This window comes from Sminthopsis crassicaudata, chromosome 4 (assembly GCF_048593235.1).
Source record: "Sminthopsis crassicaudata isolate SCR6 chromosome 4, ASM4859323v1, whole genome shotgun sequence".
In the NCBI taxonomy this organism is placed as follows: Eukaryota; Metazoa; Chordata; class Mammalia; order Dasyuromorphia; family Dasyuridae; genus Sminthopsis; species Sminthopsis crassicaudata.
The window spans coordinates 432,641,478-432,660,915 of NC_133620.1; the positions used below are offsets into that span (position 1 = coordinate 432,641,478).

The 19,438-nt window shown below is 46.0% G+C and overlaps 2 protein-coding genes across 8 annotated transcripts in view; both read left to right on the plus strand.

The window, feature by feature from the left end:
- HIPK1 (homeodomain interacting protein kinase 1) overlaps window positions 1-7,527 on the plus strand; it is a 43,524-nt gene extending 35,997 nt beyond the window's left edge. For all 7 annotated transcript variants that reach the window (XM_074263112.1, XM_074263113.1, XM_074263115.1 and 4 more), the window contains 5 exons: window positions 233-415; window positions 851-1,063; window positions 2,590-2,831; window positions 4,023-4,153; window positions 5,056-7,527. In XM_074263112.1, the coding sequence (XP_074119213.1) occupies window positions 233-415; window positions 851-1,063; window positions 2,590-2,831; window positions 4,023-4,153; window positions 5,056-5,523 (1,237 nt within the window). In that variant the 3' untranslated portion in view covers window positions 5,524-7,527. The remainder of the gene's footprint in view (window positions 1-232; window positions 416-850; window positions 1,064-2,589; window positions 2,832-4,022; window positions 4,154-5,055) is intronic.
- Window positions 7,528-15,410: 7,883 nt separating this feature from the next.
- Window positions 15,411-18,525, plus strand: OLFML3 (olfactomedin like 3). Its single transcript, XM_074263117.1, has 3 exons — window positions 15,411-15,640; window positions 16,612-16,897; window positions 17,172-18,525. The coding sequence occupies exons 1-3, from the start codon at window positions 15,527-15,529 to the stop codon at window positions 17,990-17,992; spliced, it is 1,221 nt and encodes a 406-aa protein (XP_074119218.1). The 5' UTR covers window positions 15,411-15,526; the 3' UTR covers window positions 17,993-18,525.
- The last annotated feature ends 913 nt before the right edge of the window (window positions 18,526-19,438 follow it).

Below are 19,438 nucleotides of genomic sequence, written 5' to 3' on the forward strand. Positions count from 1 at the left end.
GGTGACATAGTGAAAATGTAAGCCTAGTAAATAATCCCTGTGCCAAGTTTTAAGAGAAAAACAATCTTTCTGTCTCTGTCTCAAACACCCTCCTCCCTCTTTCCTCCTTCCTTTTTTCCTTCCCTTCTTTCCTCCACTGTTTAGCTACTTCATTGCTTATTAGTTCCCTTTGAATTCTGTTTTCCTTAAGGCTGAAAAATTCAGTCCTTTTGCTTTTTTTCTGTTAACCCAGGAATGCGCACTCACATGGCAGCCAGTACAGCACCCTTATGCAGCAGCCCTCTCTGCTGACGAACCACGTGACTCTGGCCACAGCTCAGCCCCTCAACGTTGGAGTAGCTCATGTTGTCAGGCAGCAACAGTCAAGTTCCCTCTCCTCCAAGAAGAACAAGCAGCCGGCCCCAGCTCCGGCCAAGTAAGTTGTCTCTGTGCATTCCTAGAACTGTGTCCCTGCTTGGGAGGATTTGTCCCTTATTACTTGGGGAGTTGTAGTGAAGTATCTTGCTTAATGGCAAGTCAGGTCTAGTTGTTACATGTCAGGTGGGATTTTGGACGGCTCATTTTTCTGGAGCTGGATAACTAGGTGTCTGCTTCCTGATCACAGTTATCCTTTCTTTCTGGTGTCAGCTTTTTCTTAATGTGTGAGATCATTTTCACAACTGTCCCATTTGATGGGAAAGTCTCATAAAAGAATAGTGTTTCTCTTTGTACCTCTTGGCTCTCTGCTTAGGAGCCATTTGCAGTAGTCAGTATGTTTATTTTCATCATAATTATTATTGGTAGTCTATCATTTTAATTATATAAGAAAGAAAAAACAACAGGTCTAAATCCCTGTGACCTTTTCTTGCAGAACTGTCTCTACATTGGATGTCTTACCTACCCAAGTCTACTCACTAATTGGGAGCAGCCCACTCCGTAGCAACTCTTCCTATAATCCTCTGGTCCCTGCACAAGATCAGCCTCAGCCTATCATCATCCCAGATACCCCTAGCCCTCCCGTGAGCGTCATCACTATCCGCAGTGACACCGACGAGGAGGAGGATAGCAAGTATAAGCCCAGCAGGTAAAGCAGGTGGAGGGGCTGTCTGGCCACGTGGTCCCTGCCCTTGGCTTCGGACTGCGGACTCCCACTGGTGACTCAGCTGCGCCTCTGTGGAAAGCAGGCATTGTGACGGGAAGAAAGGACTCAGAGGAAAGTCATATGGGGAATGTGGCCACGCTTGAGGCTGAGTCCGCTCCCAAGATCCCTCCCAGAGCACTGGGAACAGACTCGGCTGGGAAGTGCTCGTGTCCCATTGTACATTTCAACCAACTAAACCAGTCTTGCAGAGAAGTCAATCAGCAGGTGTTTCTTGAGCTCACAGGGTGCAGTGGCTATGTCCTAAGTGCCTGGGGTGTGTCTTTAAGGGCCAAGATTGTTCCCACCATGAGGAACTCTATAGCTTAAACCGGGGAGATATGAACAAGTCAAAACATATAATACTTCACATTTAGAGAGTATCTGATATGTCTCATGAGCACTTTCACATGTATTATCTTCAGAAATCCTCACAGCAACCCTGTGAGTTAAGCAAGACAGGCGTGTTTCTCTCCGTGTTACAGAAACTAGACTGTGTTATGACTTGCCTGAGGTCACATAGCTCAGAAGCAGCAGAAGCGGGGCTAGGACTCCAGCTTCTGAGATGTAGGTTGATGCTCTTCTTACCATATACCATAGGCTGCTTTCTAGAATGAGCCCAAGTAGGGAAAGTCAGAGACGTGGATGGATGGATTGGCATGGGGGCTGAGGTAATCTGAGAAGCCGCCTCAAGAAGGTCATCCTGAAATGGGAGCAAGCACCAGTCTGATTTTCTTCTTCCACTGGCCAGTTGGCAAAAAGAAACCACAGCTAGAAAGTTTGGCAGGGATCACCTCCCCACTGACCCCTCTACCTTGTTGAGAATCCCAACTGGACATGAATGGGGGCGGAGGGAAGAATGGAAAGGATGCCTTTGGAGAACTGATAGTTAAATGAGGGTGGGGGAAAGGAAGATGCAGAAAATAACAAGAGAAACAGCTAGTTGTATATAAATAAACCCAAGTGCATTTGTATGCAGATCACAGGAGTACTCTCAGCCAGGTGGGCTTCATCAGGAAATTTCCTTAAAAAGGAATATGGGGCAAGGGGACACTTGGTAAAGCTGGGTTTTGAAGATGTTGACTTGGATTGGGGGAGATTAAAAGAGAAGAACATTTCAAGTGGGGAGAAGTGGATTGTGCAGTGGCCCAGCAGAGAAGAGGAACACAGGACATGTGGGCTGTGTGGAACAATATTGCTTAACCAACGCAGAACTAAATCTGTTGGGAAATAATGAGAAACGAGGTCAGGGAGATGGTCTTTACTGCATGTGATGGGAAGTAGAGATTTGAGGCCATAGGGTGTCAGCTACCCTTGACTTCTCAAGAGTGACATAAAAGTGGTATTTGAGAAGATTATTCTATTAGGTTTGCTTAGGATGTCTGGAAAGGCTAGAGTCCTGAGGCAAGCTCTCCAGCTAGGAGGCTTTGCTGAAAGGACACTTGGGTTTTCATGAACTCTCTCCTCTGCAGCTCCAGCCTGAAGCCAAGGTCCAATGTCATCAGCTATGTTACTGTCAATGATTCTCCTGACTCCGACTCATCTCTGAGCAGTCCATATTCTACAGATACTCTGGCTGCAATTCGGGGCAATACAGGGCCCCTCCTAGAAGGACCTGGTCGGGTTGTGACTGATGGCCCTGGGGCACGAACCATCATTGTGCCACCCCTGAAAGCTCAACTTGGTGATTGCACAGTGGCAACCCAGGCATCAGGTGGGTGTCGAAGAGATGCAAAGGTACACATCCCTGGCATGAAATCCTCTTTTGATCATCTCTGTTCTGTTTCCTTGGAGTTAATCTCTACCTCTCCTAGATATCCATGCTAATGTTGGAGAGCAGTCACATAGCTTTATCTAAAAATCAGCTGCTCAAAAAAATCAGTTCCATTTGGCTTTGCAGCCCACGGTAGAATTGTTTTTGGCAGCAGATTTACTTATATATTGTGTCAGTTGACATTTAAAACGAAGGGCATTTCCTGAAGTCTCCAGTTACTTAAAAAATACTAAAATGTACTTCGATATAGGGATGACACTGAGATATAATGGCTTGAAATTACAAGTAGGCACCAGATAACCCAAAGTTGGGTAATCAGGAAATAGTTGATAAGAGAAATTTCAAAAAATAATTGCAGTCAGCCAAGATTTCTTCAGATTTTAAGATAACACTGTTGGTAGCAGTGTAGGAAAGGACAAAGATCAGGATCATGTCACATATTTTGCTTTTTTCCTGTATCGACATTTTCTTTAGGATCTGAGAGAATGGGCCCTCCAGTTCAGTTACATGATTAGTCATTACTAGAGACTATCCTGTTGGTGGGTGATGGATTCAGAGCCACCTGAAATACGGTTTTTCTAGCCTAACTTATGTAATACTGCAGTTGTTGTATTTCTGTCTGGGATTTGAGGTGTGAAATCTAGCATTAGAAAACCTTTCCAGTGCAGACAGGTAAAGCCACATCCTATCAAGCCACCAGACAGAATTTTCAGGCCAGTAGGCCCATTGCTATTCCATTCTCATTAAGAAAGTACAAGAACTTTAGGGAAATCAAGAAGTCACTGAGCAGATCCCCCACATGTTGTTTTGCACTGATGACACGTGGATCATAGAAGCAGATTTTCTTACTCTGAAGGCATGATCGTATAACTACAAAACTGATGTGCCATGAACTTGTTTTGAGGGCAGTTGATTGATGCTTTAGCATTTATGATGTAATTAGGGCTTCTTTTTTTCCCTGTGCACATTAAGGTTACATCTAAGATTTGATTTGAGGAAGTAGGATACCCACAAAGCAACATCTGATTTATTGGTATTACAGGTACTTGAAGTGAAGGGTAGTAATGAAATTAGCTTAGTTTCACTAAAGAGCTATCCACTGAAGACTAACTCCTCATGATCCTTTTTCAGGCCTCCTGACAAATAAGACCAAGCCAGTTGCCTCCGTGAGCGGTCAGCCTTCTGGCTGCTGTATCACCCCCACAGGGTACCGGGCACAGCGTGGGGGAGCAAATGTAGCACAGCCGCTTAATCTTAGCCAGGTAAGCATTAAGGACCACTGGGTTCTGTTTAGGGTCCCTCTTCCAGGCTATCTCTCGGAGAATCCCAGGTCCCACTGAAGGGAGGATCAAATGATGAATTCCCCTTTGGTGTGCTATGTCCTTTATCTGTGAAGGCCATGTCTCTTCTCTCTATCCGCGAACAGCTTTGCATTCCATGAGATCCCTCTGTTTTCCCCAGAGTGTGGAGAGAGCCTGACATGTCTAGGGCACTGCCTGGTTCTGCATTGTCCCATGCTTTGCTGCTTCTAGGCTGCACACTGGGACCTTTTCCTTCTCAAGGGTTTACTCAGTTTCCACATGGGTCTAAGTAAAAAGGGATCCAGTCTTCTGGCTGGCTGAGCAACTGTCCTCAGTCCTGCTTATTACTGGGGCTAAAATTGTGCTTCTTTTTCTGTCTAACCTCTGGTTGGCAAGGGATGATGGTTTCATTGTTTGAAGTGTCTTTGCCTTGGCTGATAATTTAGTGGAAGGCGAGGTGGTGTGGCAAAGGGATATTCATGGTGTCTCCATGAAGCTGGGAAGTAGCACAAGTAGCACAGGAGCACTGGGTGGCCTGTGTCCAAGGGATGAAGGGGGAAGAGAGGGGAGAAACTTGGGGGATCCGAGATGAAAACCAGGTGAGAGCAAAGTTTAGAAAACATAGCTCGGCAAGGAAAACTACTTGAAGAGTGGAAGGCCGAGGCATGCTTAGTCTTGGTGGGGGTGGGCCCAGGAGCTGCTCCAGGAGCCTGAGTTTGAGGGTCTTTTGAGGAAGATTGGCTCCCAGAGAGGGCAGGGATGGGGGTGTAACAGATCAGGGGCCAGGTAGGAGCCGCCACCGCCTCAGTGCCCCGAGCCAGAATGACCGCACCAACTCTCACCGGCTTTCTTCCTCCTTCCAGAACCAGCAGCCAGCAGCTCCAGCCTTGCAAGAGAGAAGTGCCAATCCTGCCCCACGAAGGCAGCAAGCACTCGTGGCCCCACTCTCCCAGGCCCCATACGCCTTTCAGCACGGCAGTCCTCTGCACTCAGCGGGACGCCCGCACCTGGCCCCAGCCCCTGCCCACCTGTACGCCTATGCTGCCCCGACCTCTGCAGCAGCGCTGGGCTCCACCAGCTCCATTGCACAGCTCTTCTCCCCCCAGGGATCCTCCAGGCACACTGCAGCCTACACCACCCACCCTAGCACCCTGGTCCACCAGGTCCCTGTCAGTGTGGGGCCGAGCCTTCTCACCTCGGCCAGTGTGGCTCCCGCCCAGTACCAGCAACAGTTTGCTACCCAGTCCTACATTGGGTCTTCTCGAGGCTCAACAATTTATACTGGATACCCACTGAGTCCCACGAAGATCAGCCAGTATTCTTATTTGTAATCAGTGGGCAAGGGGACAGGGACATGATTACCATCCATTTCTGGCAGCGGTCTTGGAAGTGGGGAATATCAAGTCCTTCCTTTAACCTCACTTTTAACAACCCTCTGCTAGCCCTGTCCAGGGAGCCAGCCAAAGCAGAAGGAAGGTGGTGGTGGTTATTTTTTCCCCTGGGAATCTGTCTCCGTGTTGACAGCATTGTTGTAGTCTCCCAAAGGCTGTTCTATTTTTTTTTTTTTTTTAATTCTTTGTTTTCTGACAGTGTTTCTCCTGATTGAAGAATTCAGCTCTCCACCTTCTGCATAGGGGGCCGACCCCTTCTGTTACCAAGAAAAGGGACCATTTTAAGGTTGTCTTCTGGAAAATCTTTTAACTCTGACCCATGATTTATAGAAATGCTTTTAAAGACAGGTCCCTTTTTATTTAATGCCATATTGTTGTAACTGCTGATCCAAGGAAGATGCTGATGTGATCACAAGTGAGAGAAGAGGAAAATTCTCATTTTAAATTTGTTTTGAACAAAGGCTCATCTGCCTTGAAGGTTTTAGCAGCAGCTTGCACATCACTTGTGTATGTTTCTATCAGGCATTTCTCCCCCCCTCCCCTTCCACCCCAAAGAGAGTAGTGCACATTTTAGCTATCTGGACATTTTTCAACTCTGTGATGTTTTAGTTTTGTCTCAGTGACTTGGATTGTCCTCAGTAGGCAGCGGCTCTTTCTGCAAAACTTGTTACATATCACTTAGTGTTGCTCTTGGGGTGCCCTCCTGTGCTTGATGTAAAGCCATGTGATCAGGCAGCTCATCATTGGCTGGTAACAGAGTGTGGGGAAAAATCCACACCCATCGTGAAAGGCTCCATGTATTTTTTAAATTATTTTTTAAAAGTCTGTGATTCAGCTTAACTTTTATCATTGCAAAAGCCATTAAATTAAGGTGATTATTATTATTGTTATTATTATTATTGTTGTTGTTAACGTTATTGTCTTAGCTGTTGTGTGGTTTTACCCTTCCTGTCTGAATTCTCTCCAAGATCTAATTGTATTATGTGATACTGGCGGAGGTGGGCCTGACCTCACAGACTGTAAGGGGAGGGGCAGCAGCGCTTAAGCGATTGGTTTGAAATTTTCATTAGACACCGGATCTCTCCCAGGGCAGAATTTCTTTACTAAGAAGCACAGGGCTTTTTTCTTCCCAATATTTTTTCCCCCCCTCACCTCGCCTTTTATTTTATGTGATTTGCTTGAAGAGGAAGTTAAAGGACATGTTATGTATAGCTTTTTATACTTCAGAAAGAGTAGCTTCCTTGGTATGTCAGCAGCAAACGGAATGCTCTCATTAAGACTTATACAATAAGTGCATGTTGGAATTGTGGAAAGAAAAAAAAAGAAAAAAAAGAAAAAAAACAGATTTTAAAAATTTATTACTGAATTTAAAAATATTTTAGAAGTTTTGTAATGGTGGTGTTTTAATATTTTGCATAATTAAATATGTACATATCGATTAGAAAAACTATAACACAATTTTCCTGCTAACCCCAAATGTTCTTTGTAATCAAAATGTGTAGTGACTACACTTGAACTCTGTACTTGGTGTGTGTGTCTGACCCTCCAATGTTCCCCAGGGATGGAATCCATGTCTCCATTGTATTTAAACCAAAATGAACTGATCTGTGTCAGAATGTATGTGAACAAATTGCAGTTTTTAGAGCACATCACCGTAGCACTGAGTGAGAGAGCAGCGGAGGGAGGCGCCCGCAAGGAGCGGAGACCTTGGGATTGTTTTGCACAGGTGTGTGTGGTGAGGAGCTGTTTGGTGTGTCTCTTCCCTCCCTCCCTCTCGCCCCACCCCCGCCCCTTTTATTGTAGTGCCTTATATGATAATGTAGTGTTTCAGCCTCGTGGACCCTCTGCAGTTCACTGAGCTTGTATCCGAGCAGGATCGTAGCTAGTGTGTTGTGTAAATGCATTGTTCTCAGTTTCCCTGTCAGCATTAAAAGGAATTAAAAACAACTCCACTTGATTTTTGAGCCTCAGCTAATTTTCTCAGAAACTTTGCTTTTCATGTGGCTCTCATGCTGTGTATTTGCTGCCATGCTCCTGTGAGAAAGTTCAGGAAGCAGGTGATTAAGAACCAAGCAATATTTAGAGATTAAAAAAATTTTTTCCTTGAAAGCATGTGCAATCACTTTTAGGATGAATTTTTTTTTTTTTTTCCAGTGTGGCACTCACTCTCCTGCTAATAGTTGTGACATTCCTTGTAAAACATTTGCTTGTTTTTTTGGGGAAAAAAAAAACCTTAAAAACTGATGTGTCTATACCAAAGAGCCTGTTGTGTAGCTCATTGTGTCCCCGTTTCATGAGGGAGGAGCTTTGTGATACCACTGGTGACAGGGAACTCACAGAGGTTTCTTAGTAGGAAAAATAATAGTATTAAGAGGAGGAAACTGAAGCCCCATAAGTCATGAGGGTATGTGTGATTTCAGTTAACAACTGCTTGTTTATTCTTGGGGACCTTTGAGCCATGGGATTGTCCTTGTGTCCTGAGCTCCTTGCCCAGGTGAGTTGAGGGTGTTGAGGAGATGAAAGCAGCAAGGTCCTCAAGATGTTTGGGAATGGGGAGCCGCTCCACTTGGTTAGGACTGGTTCTGTGTAGAGATGGTGTCAGGGAGGTGCCAGATGGAGACAGGAGATTTCACTGGGCCCTGATCCGGGGCAAATGCTGAGGAGTTGAGTATTTGGAGTCTCTTCTTCCGAGAAGTCAGGGCTTCCGAGATGGGACAGGTGGTCATTTGTACAGCCTGACAGGAGCCGGTCTGTGTTGTGTATATTTGGAGTCATTTCATTAAGGTGTATTTTTGGCACTGTCATGAAAACTAAGCAGTCCTTGGTGTTGAAAAGAGTTTTTGGTTGGTTTTGGTCGGCATGTGTGAACTTCTTATCTATTTATTGCCAAACACATGCAGATTTTCTTACCCACTATACACGTTTTGAATGAAATTCCTGTTCTTTCACTTTGTTCTCCACAGAACAGGCTGTGTGTGTGTGTGTGTGTGTGTGTGTGTGTGTGTGTGTGTGTGTGTGTGTGTGTGTGTGTGTTTAGGTTCTTTTTTTTTCCATGGAAACTATGAGATGCAGAAAAACCTACCCTCCCAAAGCCAACAAGTAGATCTCATTTAAAATACAAGTCTGACTCCACTGAAAAAGAAATGACCAACATTGTGTACTGTTGTATTAATTACTTTTCTAGACTTGTAGCTTTAAGCATTTTTAGCAATTCTCAGTCTGAGGCTGCAAATTGGTGTATTGGATTGACCAAGATTACATTGCATGTGCTTGTTGAGAAGGGCGTTACCTTGAGAAATGGTTTGAGACTATCTTTGTAGCTTAGACCAGAGGAGGGGGTCCCACTGAGCTTAGTGAGTAGTAGGGCTTGAACAGAATGACCTGAAATCGAATTGGCTTAAAGAAATCGTGCCAAGCGTTAGGCCCTCCCTCACAAGACGCATTCTCCCCTGTCTTATACAAGGCAAGAGGAAGCAGGAGAGAGAGGCTTGCTGGAACCGATGCCTTCTGTGGGTTGTTAGAGGCAGAGATGACTCCGGGCTCTTCAGGAACACTCACGGGGTAACAGTGACTGTCAGTCCTGGGCTGGGAATTCATGGACAGAGAAGCGGATCTCAGGCCAGGCCTGGTGATTCTGGATATCTATCCATCTGCTCATCTGTAGTGAGACAAGTGAGGGCTGCCCCCCAGCAGCCACTCAGAGTAATTGATACATCTCATTTCATCACCGTTCTGTAGAATCCATTGGTAGGATGGTTGGTTTGGGGACAAGGCATGTAATGAAATTGCCTCTCAGTGATAGGAATGGCCTGAGCCTGCTTCCTTTTTGATTTTTTTTTTTAAACTGATGGATGGTGCAGCATGTCTACATGGTTGTTTGTTGCTAAACTTTATATAATGTGTGATTTCAGATTCAGCTTGAAAAATAATCTCACTACATGTAGCAGTACATTATATGTACATTATATGTAATGTTAGTATTTCTGCTTTGAATCCTTGATATTGCAATGAAATTCCTACTTTATTAAATGTATTTGATATGCTAGTTATTGTGTGCGATTTAAACTTGCTTTCCCCCTTTTTCTGGTTGTGCTCTTCCTTTTACAAACCTCTAGAAACAGGTAGTTTCTGAGAATTACTGATCTATGTTTGTATTGCAGATGTACTTAGGGGATATGTAAAATAATCATTTTAACAAAAGAAATATAGATATTTAAAATTTAATACTAACTATGGGAAAAGGGTCCATTGTGTAAAACATAGTTTATCTTTGGATTCAATGTTTGTCTTTGGTTTTACAAAGTAGCTTGTATTTTCAGTATTTTCTACATAATATGGTAAAATGTAGAGCAATTACAATGCATCAAATAAAATGGGTTAATTTTCTGATCCATAAGGCTGCTTGTGACTCATGTTGGGGAGAGGGGGAATGGGTGGGACATCGGGATCGGTTTCATTTTGGTAAAATTCTACCCTGTGCATCCCAAGAGCACTAGAGCCGAGCTGTAGATGACAACTCTGTGAGGGGCATTTGCACCTAATGATGCTCTCAAAGTTCTCTCAGGCCCATCTGGACTAGGACCTAGCAGCAGCAGGCTAATTAAGCTTTATTTTCCCCAGTGCTATCATTAAACATCCACTGCTGCAGAAAGAAAGGAATTAGCCCTAGGAAGATACTCTTCTCTGCCCTCCTCTTCACCTCCCTGCTGCTCCCTTTGGGTGCTGCATCCTGGAGGCTTCCACTTCCCTTGGGAGACTAGTTAACTCCACCAGCCTTCCATAGTTTGCAAATTGAACCTCATTTCTCCAATAAAGTGCGCGGGTGTCAGAGCCATGGAGAATTTGCCAGGAGACAGTTTCCTGGAGCCCATTACCGTTGGCTCCTGAAACATTTGACCTTTTCAGGTGAATGTCTGGGGCACAGTCAGTGTATACTGGAATTTTTATACTCTGGGAGCTTGTAGAGTTGTTGGGCTGTAGAAACAGCATTTATTAGGCACCTACTATGTTTTGGGCACTGCTAAAAGCTGAGTATAGAAAGCCAGAAGAAATCCCAAGGAGCTCATTGTCTAACAGATGAGGCAGCACAGCAGCAACAACATATAAACAAATGTAGGATAAACTGGGAGACAATAGAAAGAAAGCACTGGAACTAGGGGGATTATGAAACGCATCTTGTAGAAACTGGGATTTGTAGAAAGCCAGGAGACTGAGATGAGGGAGAGGGTATTGCAGGCATGGACAAGGGACAGAGAAAATGCCTTTACTTTGGATGTGGTCCAAAGGGTCTTGGATGTGGTCCAAAGGGTCTTCTAGGAAGAAAGAGGTGGTCAGCCATCTATTGTAGCTCACAAATTCTGTGGTGGCCGGGGAGGAAAAAGACCTGAAAGGAGGATGCTCATCTGGAAGATCTGAAGCTTTGAATGCAAAACAGCATTTTCTGTTGGATCCTGGAGGGTGATAGGGAGCTGCTGAAGTTAATTGATGGGGAGGGTGGGTGACCAGGTCAGATCCTGAGTCAGGATGAGTGATATCTGAGTGAAAGGAGAGAGGGATGGTGGGGAGGGCTCCTGTGGCAGGGAGACCAACCAAAAATTACCTCCAGGCCCAGGGTGAGGGGATGCATGAGGGGGATGGTGATGTCAGAGAAAGGGGCACATAGGAGAGAGGCTACGAAGGCTGAAATGAGCAGTCCTTGGCAACCTCTTGAATATGAGGTATGAAAAAGTGGGGATGACAACCTCGATTGTGACAGTAATGGAAGCGGGGAGGAAAGACTGGATTCAGTCTTGGTTATACGTCAAGTTTAACATTGAGGTACCTGATAGGCAGCTGGAGGTTTGAGGTTAGGACTGGATACATCTGAGAATTATCAGCATAGAAATGATGATTGAAACCATGGGAACTGATGAAATCACCAAGCAAGATAGAGTGGGAGGAGGAGGAAAGAGCCTTAGGATGGAGTCCTGTGTGCCTCATGGCAGGCATGGTGTGGATGGGAGATCCAGCAAAGGAAATCGGAGTAGTTAGGCCCGAGGATTGGGGGAGATGTTCTAGAAACCTAGAGAGAAGAGGGTATCTAGTAAGAGAGGGAGATAAACAGTGGCAGTAGTCTCAGAATGATCTAGAAGGGTAAAAACAAAAAAGATTAGATTGGCTGATCATTGATACCTTTGGAGAGAGTAGGCAAACATGGGGTTGGAAGCCAGCTAGCCTGAGGAGGCAGTGCAATGGTGTGGAAGAAAAACATTCATTTGGCCTGAGGACCCAGGTTCAAATGTCATCTGTCATTACTTATGGGACTTTGGGAAGCTCACTTCTCACTCCACCCCTCACCCTCCATCTATAAAATGAATGAGTAGCACTTGATGATTTAACATCTGAATTGACTGAAGTATCCGATGTAGATGATAACTGTAAAATCCTCCATTATCTGATTATTTTAGGCTAGTAATGGCCTAGATAATCCTAGGCAAATCCAAAAATAACTCCAATTTGGGGTGCCTTTATATGGGAGGGGGGTGGGGTGAGGACAGAAATTTTCTTACAACATCGACATAAAAGGCATTGTCTAAGATGAGGCACCTAGAGACAGAAGGTGGGTAAGTTATGAATAAAAAATGGTAACGGATGAACAGGCTGAGTGTGCTACATTGATGCTTACCTATGAGATCATTTTTTTAAAAAGCATAAAGCCTCCAACACTTGGATGCAACATCTTCCGAAGGTTTATTTTATGGACAAAATGGGGTCAAAAAGGATGAAGATCATACGACCATAACTGGAAGGAACCATAATCTGGTCCAATTTCCTAATTCTACAATTTGGGAATTTGGGCTGAGAAGTTGTGCCCCAGCCCACCCTGGTAGTAGATGTCAGAGTCAAGAATATGGTAAAATGGTCTGGGATCTGACACAGTGGCAGCAGGAACTTGCAACCAATGAAGTCATGAATCTGCTCTTTATAGTCATTCACCATGTTTGCCAGCATATCTACATATATATCAATGGATCAAACTCACACGTGATTTTGTTAGTGTGGAAATTTGCCTCTGTGTGAAAGTGGAATCTCTGGCTGTTTGCTGAAATCAAGCCTTTAAGTGACAACTTGACAAGTGGCTATTGGAGTGGCAGGAGTGGATTATGACCCTATGTCTTCCTGATTTCAAGTTAATCAACATTTATTAAGCATCTATCTTGTGTCAGGCCCTGTGCTAAACAATGGGGATACAAAGAAAGGCAAAAGACAGCCCCTGCTCTTAAACGAGCTTACAGTCTGATGGGAAAAACAACTAAGTCCAGCATTCAATCCATGATGTCAGGTTACCTCTTGATCTTTACTCCTATAATTTTGGTGCAGTGTCTATGACTTCACTGGTACAGAGAACTAGTAAGAAACTGTCTCAAAGTAGATTCATAGTTTCTCTGCAACTTAAGGTCTTAAATTTTCCTCTGCCCTTAAGGGATCACAAGACTTGTCCAGAAAAGAGAAGCCAATATTGTGTCCAAGAGGTGGTCCTGCCTCAGTGGCCAGCCCCTTTTTCCAACCTCATCTATCTTTATGTATATAACTCCCCCTTTTCCTACCTAATTATGCTTTGCTTAAATAAACATTAACATTAACTTGGCATAGTGGATAGAGCACCAGCCCTGAAGTCAGGAGGACCTGAGTTCAAATGTGACCTCAATCACTTAACTTCCTGGCTGTGTGACTCTGGGCAAGTCACTTAACCCCAATTGCCTTAGCAAAAAAAAATAAAAATAAAAATAAAAAATTGGATTCCTTGAACACCTGATGAAAGAGGAAAATGCCATATTTAAAGCCCTTGGGGAAAAGGTCCAGAGAGTCAAGAAATGCCCATTTAAGAGAAGGCAAAATCATACTTTGTCATTCAGAAGAACGGAATAGTCTGGTGAATGGGAAAAGCCTCTCTGGGGCTGCCCTTCTCTCATGTGAAATTGCACTAATTTGCTTTCATGTCAGGTGTGTTTCAGGTTCCTCTTTAGACCTCCCAAGTAATCTCCCTTATTTCAAACAGCCTTTCAAATAATTGAAAATAGTCAATTTTCACCTTATTCTATCCCTTTCCCAGATAAAAGGGATTTAAGTGCTTACTATGTACCAAGGAAAGGAGAGCAGATTGTTGAAGATCTCAGAAAACAGCTGGGTGGTGCCATAGTGCACGGAATGCTGGGCAAGGGGGGAGGGCGGATACCTGGAAAGTTCAAATCTCATCTCAGACTCTTAATAGTTGTTTGACTCTGGGCTAGTCACAACCTCTGTCTTATCTGCAAAATGGGGATGATAGCCCCTCCTTCCCAGGATTGTTGTAAGGATCAACTGAGATAATAATTGTAAAGTGTTTAGTACATAATAGTCACTTAATAAATAAGTACTTGGGCCCTTTCCCTTTCCTCTAGGCAAGGGCTAACAGAGATGCTGTCTTCAAGTATTTGAAGGATTACTCAGTAGAAATGAGAACTGGACTGTTTTCCTTGATCTCCAAGCACAGGACTAGAACTATGAACTAGAATCACACAACTAGTGTCTGAGACGGCTGGATGTAAGGTCAGATCGTCCTGCCTCCAGACGCTATCCACTGCCCCAGCTAGATGCCTAAAATGTGTATCTGTATGTAGATATACAATATCTATTTAATATACAATGTATATCTATTTACATTATCTAGTTATAGCTTTGAGAGTTACATTGGAACTATTGTAGAAGGAACTTCTTGTATCTGGTCACAGAAGGATATTCTGTTCAGTCACGGGCTTGCTATTATGTTATATAACATAAAGCCTTTAAAGTTAGAGAATCAGCTAATTCTAAATCAAATTAAATTTTATTTATTTTTTTGCTGAGGCACTTGGGGTTAAGTGACTTGCCCAGGGTCACACAGCTAGGAAGTGTTAAGTGAGACTAGATTTGCATTCAGGTCCTCCTGACTTCAGGGCTGGTGCTCTATCCACTACTTAGCTCCCCTCTAAATCAAATTCCAATATTTAACCTGCCTATCATCTTTAACAAGTTCACTAATTTAGTAAAAAAAGACAAGTGGCCATTGCGTGCCAGGCACTGTTAAGTGTTAGGACACAAACAAAGGGCAAGGAGCTTGCCATGCATCGCTTTATCTCCCTGGGACTCAGTTTCCATATCTGTCAAATGAGGGAACTGGATAGCCCCTGTATTCTCTAGTTCCATGGCTCCCTCATTGTACGCTTTTTCTAGATTGCTCACTTCTATCAAGCTTAAACTTAATCTAGTTCCGAGCAAGTCCAGGGATTGGGCACAAGGTGGCACCAATGAGCTGCAGAAGGCGCATCTGGACCTAATCTTTCCACCCCCTCCCCCCTCCCCCCCATCAACCAACCAGTTTTCTCCCTTCTCCTCCCCCACCCAGAGCTCCGCCAGCCTCCTCTTCCGAGCCAGGCCAAGAAACCCTCCCTCTTATTGTAGGGAGAAGGAGAAGCTCTGAAGGGGAGTTAGAGTTTCTTAAAGGAATCGGTTTTATAACCACAAGTTCAAACCGCAGGGACGGGGCTTTGCAGAAGTTCCCCAGGGATCCTTACGTCCCCCCAGCTTCTCCTCCCCATCCTACTCCCCCGGGCCACCGCCGGACATAGGGGCCAGCTTCCCCGTCCCCTTGTCACTCTCGGGCAGCTTCAGCCCAGGAGGGAGCTGGTTTAGGCTTCTGGCCCTCCTGTAACGGGACCATCTGCATTTGATCAGCTTGAGAAGGAGGTGGGGGATTAGGGGGAGGAAGCAGTGAAAGCATTCCAGAGTGGTGAGAGAGACCCAAAGACCCAGAAAAGACAGCACCGCCCCCCACCTTCTGCTCCCAGACTCCCCCCGCCTCCCAGGCTAACCCAGGGGTTGAGCCTAAGACGCAGACTGCACACTCCTTCCTTCCCTTCCAGCTCCACACAGAAGCCTGACTGCCATGGGGCCCCAAACCCCTCTCCTCGTCCTGTTGCTCCTGTCCCTTCCCAAGTCCCTTCAGGGGCAGCAGCAGCACCTCGTGGAGTACATGGAGCGCCGGTTGGCTGCCCTGGAGGTGAGGGTCCCCCATTCCCAGCCGCTTTCCTACTAGCCCCCCTCTATTAGCTCAGGATCTTTACACGGCCCCCAGCTGGCTCCCTCATTTCAGAGGCACATTGCTGCAAGGGGGTGAGAGACAAGGAAGGAACCTCCTTAGAGGCTGTCTTTGGATTCTGCCATTGAGATGCTCTGTGTCCCCGTGGAGTTGGTGCCCCAGCTCTGGGCTTCTGGTTTCCCATTTGTAAGTCAAGAAAATTGAACTAAGTGGTGTCTAAGACCCATTCTTAGCTATGAAAATCTAAGATGAGCCCTAAGCATCCCTAATGATGTTGAGATTTCCCTATCAATTTTACTTAAGTTAGCCTTAGGAAGAAAAAAGGTTGGGTGGTGGAGATAAGAATTGTGACATGGGGACGATTGCTGCAGAAACTAGAGCTTCCACAGATGTGGAAACCAGGTGGAAATAACACTGTATTCCAAGTTTTGAGGTCCTTTCCAGCATTAGGATTCTTTGACTCTCTGATCTGGTTCATACCTTCTACCCTTTAAGTTCCCAATGGTTGATATTTTGGATCATTTAAGATCAAAGCTTCCACAGATGTGGGAACCAGGTAGAAATAACATTGTATTCTAAGTTTTAGGTCCCTTCCAGCATTAGGATTTTCTGACTCTGTGATCTGGTTCATACCTTCTACCCTTTAAGTCCCCACTGGTTGGTTTCTTTGGTCGTCTGAGACTAGAGCTTCCACAGATGTGGGAACCAGGTGGAAATAACACTGTATTCCAAGTTTAAGATCCCTTCTAGCATTAGGATTCTCTGACTCTATGATCTGGTTCTAGCCTTAGGCTCCCAATGGCCGGTATCTTGGATCATCTGGTTCCTATGGCATGGGAATTTGAGGAGTTAGTGAGACTCAGTTGAGACTGTACCTATTCCTTTGTCTGTCTCCTCCCTTTGCTTCTTCCTACTCTCCATCTTTATCTCAGGAGCGACTGGCCCAGTGCCAGGACCAGAGTAGCCGACATGCTGCTGAGCTTCGGGACTTCAAGAACAAAATGTTACCCCTGCTGGAGGCAGCGGAGAAGGAGCGGGAAACTCTGAGGTCTGAGGCAGACAGCATCGCGGGCAGGGTAGACCGGCTGGAGCGGGAGGTTGACTATCTAGAAACCCAGAACCCTGCCCCACCCTGTGTTGAGGTGGATGAGAAGGCAACAGGAGGACCTGGGCCCAAGACCAAGGGCAGAAGGAATGAGAAATATGATATTTTGACAGGTGAGTGATGGAAAAGCAGACTGACTCTAATTCCTCCCAGAATCCCCTTTTCTCCAAGGTTTCCTCTCTCTAGGGTGGCTTAACTTCCTCAAAGGTAGTGGGTAAATGCCAGGGCTTCTAGGGAGTCAGGAAGCTGTGGGTCCCTTTTCTTCCCCATACTAGAAAAGTACAGCTCAATCCACATACCACTGGACAGGTGGGTGCCAGTTGTCACAGACTGACCCACCTCGAGAGCTGTGAGGTGCTTGTCCATAACTCTTCTTCTCTTCACCAGAATGTAGCCACACAATCTCCCAGGTGAAATCCATGAAGATCCTGAAGCGTTTTGGGAGCTCGGCAGGGATGTGGACCAAGGACCCACTGGGACATTCAGAGAAAATCTTTGTGCTTGATGGGACTCAAAATGAGACAGCCTATGTCTTCCCACGCTTGCGTGACTTCACCCTCTCAACAGCTGCCCGCAAAGCCTCCCGGGTGAGGCTGCCCTTCCCCTGGGTGGGCACTGGGCAACTGGTCTATGGAGGATTCCTCTATTATGCTCGCAGGCCCCCTGGGGGACCAGGTGGAGGTGAGGATCGAGGGGACATGTTGCAGCTCATCAAATTTCATTTGGCCAACCGGACTGTGGTGGACAGTTCTGTGTTCCCTGCTGAAGGGCTGATCCCGCCCTACGGGCTCTCTAAGGATACGTACATTGACCTGGCAGCTGATGAGGAGGGGCTGTGGGCTGTCTATGCTACCCAGGAGGATGACCGACACTTGTGCCTTGCCAAGCTGGATCCCCAGACCCTGGAGACGGAGCAGCAGTGGGACACCCCCTGCCCACGGGAAAACGCGGAGGCCGCCTTTGTCATCTGTGGGGCCCTTTATGTTGTCTATAACACCCGGCCTGCCAGCCGTGCCCGTGTCCAGTGTACTTTTGATGCCAGTGGTGCTCTGACTCCAGAGCAGGCAGCCCACCCTTACTTCCCCCGTCGTTATGGAGCCCATGCCAGCCTCCGGTATAACCCTCGAGAGCGCCAGCTCTATGCTTGGGATGATGGCTACCAGATTGTCTACAAACTGGACATGAGGAAGAAGGAGGAAGAAGTTTGAGAGACCCTGCCTCCCGTCAACTTTGTCTCACTGTTTCCTATTCCTCAATGTCCAGATTCTTCAAATTTGGGTAAATTGTAGTTGAACGCTCCTATTTTATGCTGCTTGGGGCCAAAACACTCATAGCCTTTGGTTTGATATGGAACACAGGCTCCAAAGCCTTGAATGTTCCATTTGTAGCCAGAAGGAGGAAAATTCCATACCTCATAGTCAAGCTAGCTTTGGTCCCCTGCCCCATATCTAAATCTCAAACCAATCCGGGAAGAACTGGGCCCAGAGAACTCTGGGCCCTGAAGGGGGGAGGAGGGGAGAAGTGCACAAGGCAGAGACCATAAAGAGCATAGTAGGAAGCAAGCACAGGGTTTCAAGCACTTGGGAGTGGGGAGGTGTAAGGTGCAAAACCCCATAATTCTCTTACATCACTGAAACTTTCTCCTTGCCCCCTCACCTCACCTCTACCCTAGAAGAACTGAAATTCTCTTAACATTGTTTTACATTGCGGCATTTTGCATTAAATGGGAAAAAAATCAAAATGTGGCTTGGTCTTTTATGTCTCTATGTGGAGGGAATGGGGAGAAAGGGATCCTCAAGCTAGATTTCTTCCCTTAATTTTCAGCTCTGTCTTTACCACTTGCCAGAATTGGATTTGTTCTGCTGAAGCTCATCCTCCTTCCCCATGTGTCCCCTTCCCCACACCTCCACCCTAGTAGGCTCCTGGGATGGGTACATGTTCTTGTCCTTTTGGGTCCAAAAGGACTGATTTGCAAGCACTGTGGCTTAGGGATGCAGTTGGTTATTTCCCCACCTCCACCCTCTCTCACTATTACAGAGTCATCATTTGAATCCTGGTGATGGAGAGAATTGATGAAGAGCAGCCTGGTTTTAATTCTCAGATGCCATCAAACCATAATTCTCATCCTTAAGGCACACTACACAGAACGGTCGGTGGTCCGACAGGGGTCCCAGAAAACCCGGAGACTCGGGTTGTGGACTTAGCCAAAAAAGGGTGAAATTCCAACAAAGCAGGGCCCTGAGGAGCGCACCCACCGTTCCTAGAGCTGGCTGAAGCGCTTGACCCCTCCTCCCTGCCCAGGCCTGGCTCTTCCCAGTCTCCTGGTTGCACAATTGTTTCTGGTCGAAAACTGAGCTGGTTTTCCTGTTGCCGCAGAGTCTCTGCGGCTCGGCTGAAGGGGCGGAGCAATGGCTATATCCTGGATGGAAAAGCTGCAAAGCCCCCCAAGAGTACCCCTCCCTGCTTCCCATTACTCCTCTCATCCCATCCCCCACTGGAGCTTGGTGCCCAGGACTGAGACCGGCCTAGAAGGCCGGAAGCTTTAACTCTCTGCTGCTCAGAAGTCTGGTCTGGGGTTCTGATCTGGCACAGAGGGTGATGTCAGTTGCCTGACCCATCCTCCCTCAATAGGGAGTGTGGAGGAGGTGGATGGC

Bases quoted from the DNA above. Each gene is read 5' to 3' on its own strand.
- OLFML3 (XM_074263117.1), top strand. From the start codon at position 15,527: ATGGGGCCCCAAACCCCTCTCCTCGTCCTGTTGCTCCTGTCCCTTCCC. The intron at 15,641-16,611 runs GTGAGGGTCCCC...TCTTTATCTCAG, and splicing joins GCCGGTTGGCTGCCCTGGAG to GAGCGACTGGCCCAGTGCCA. The intron at 16,898-17,171 runs GTGAGTGATGGA...TCTCTTCACCAG, and splicing joins GAAATATGATATTTTGACAG to AATGTAGCCACACAATCTCC.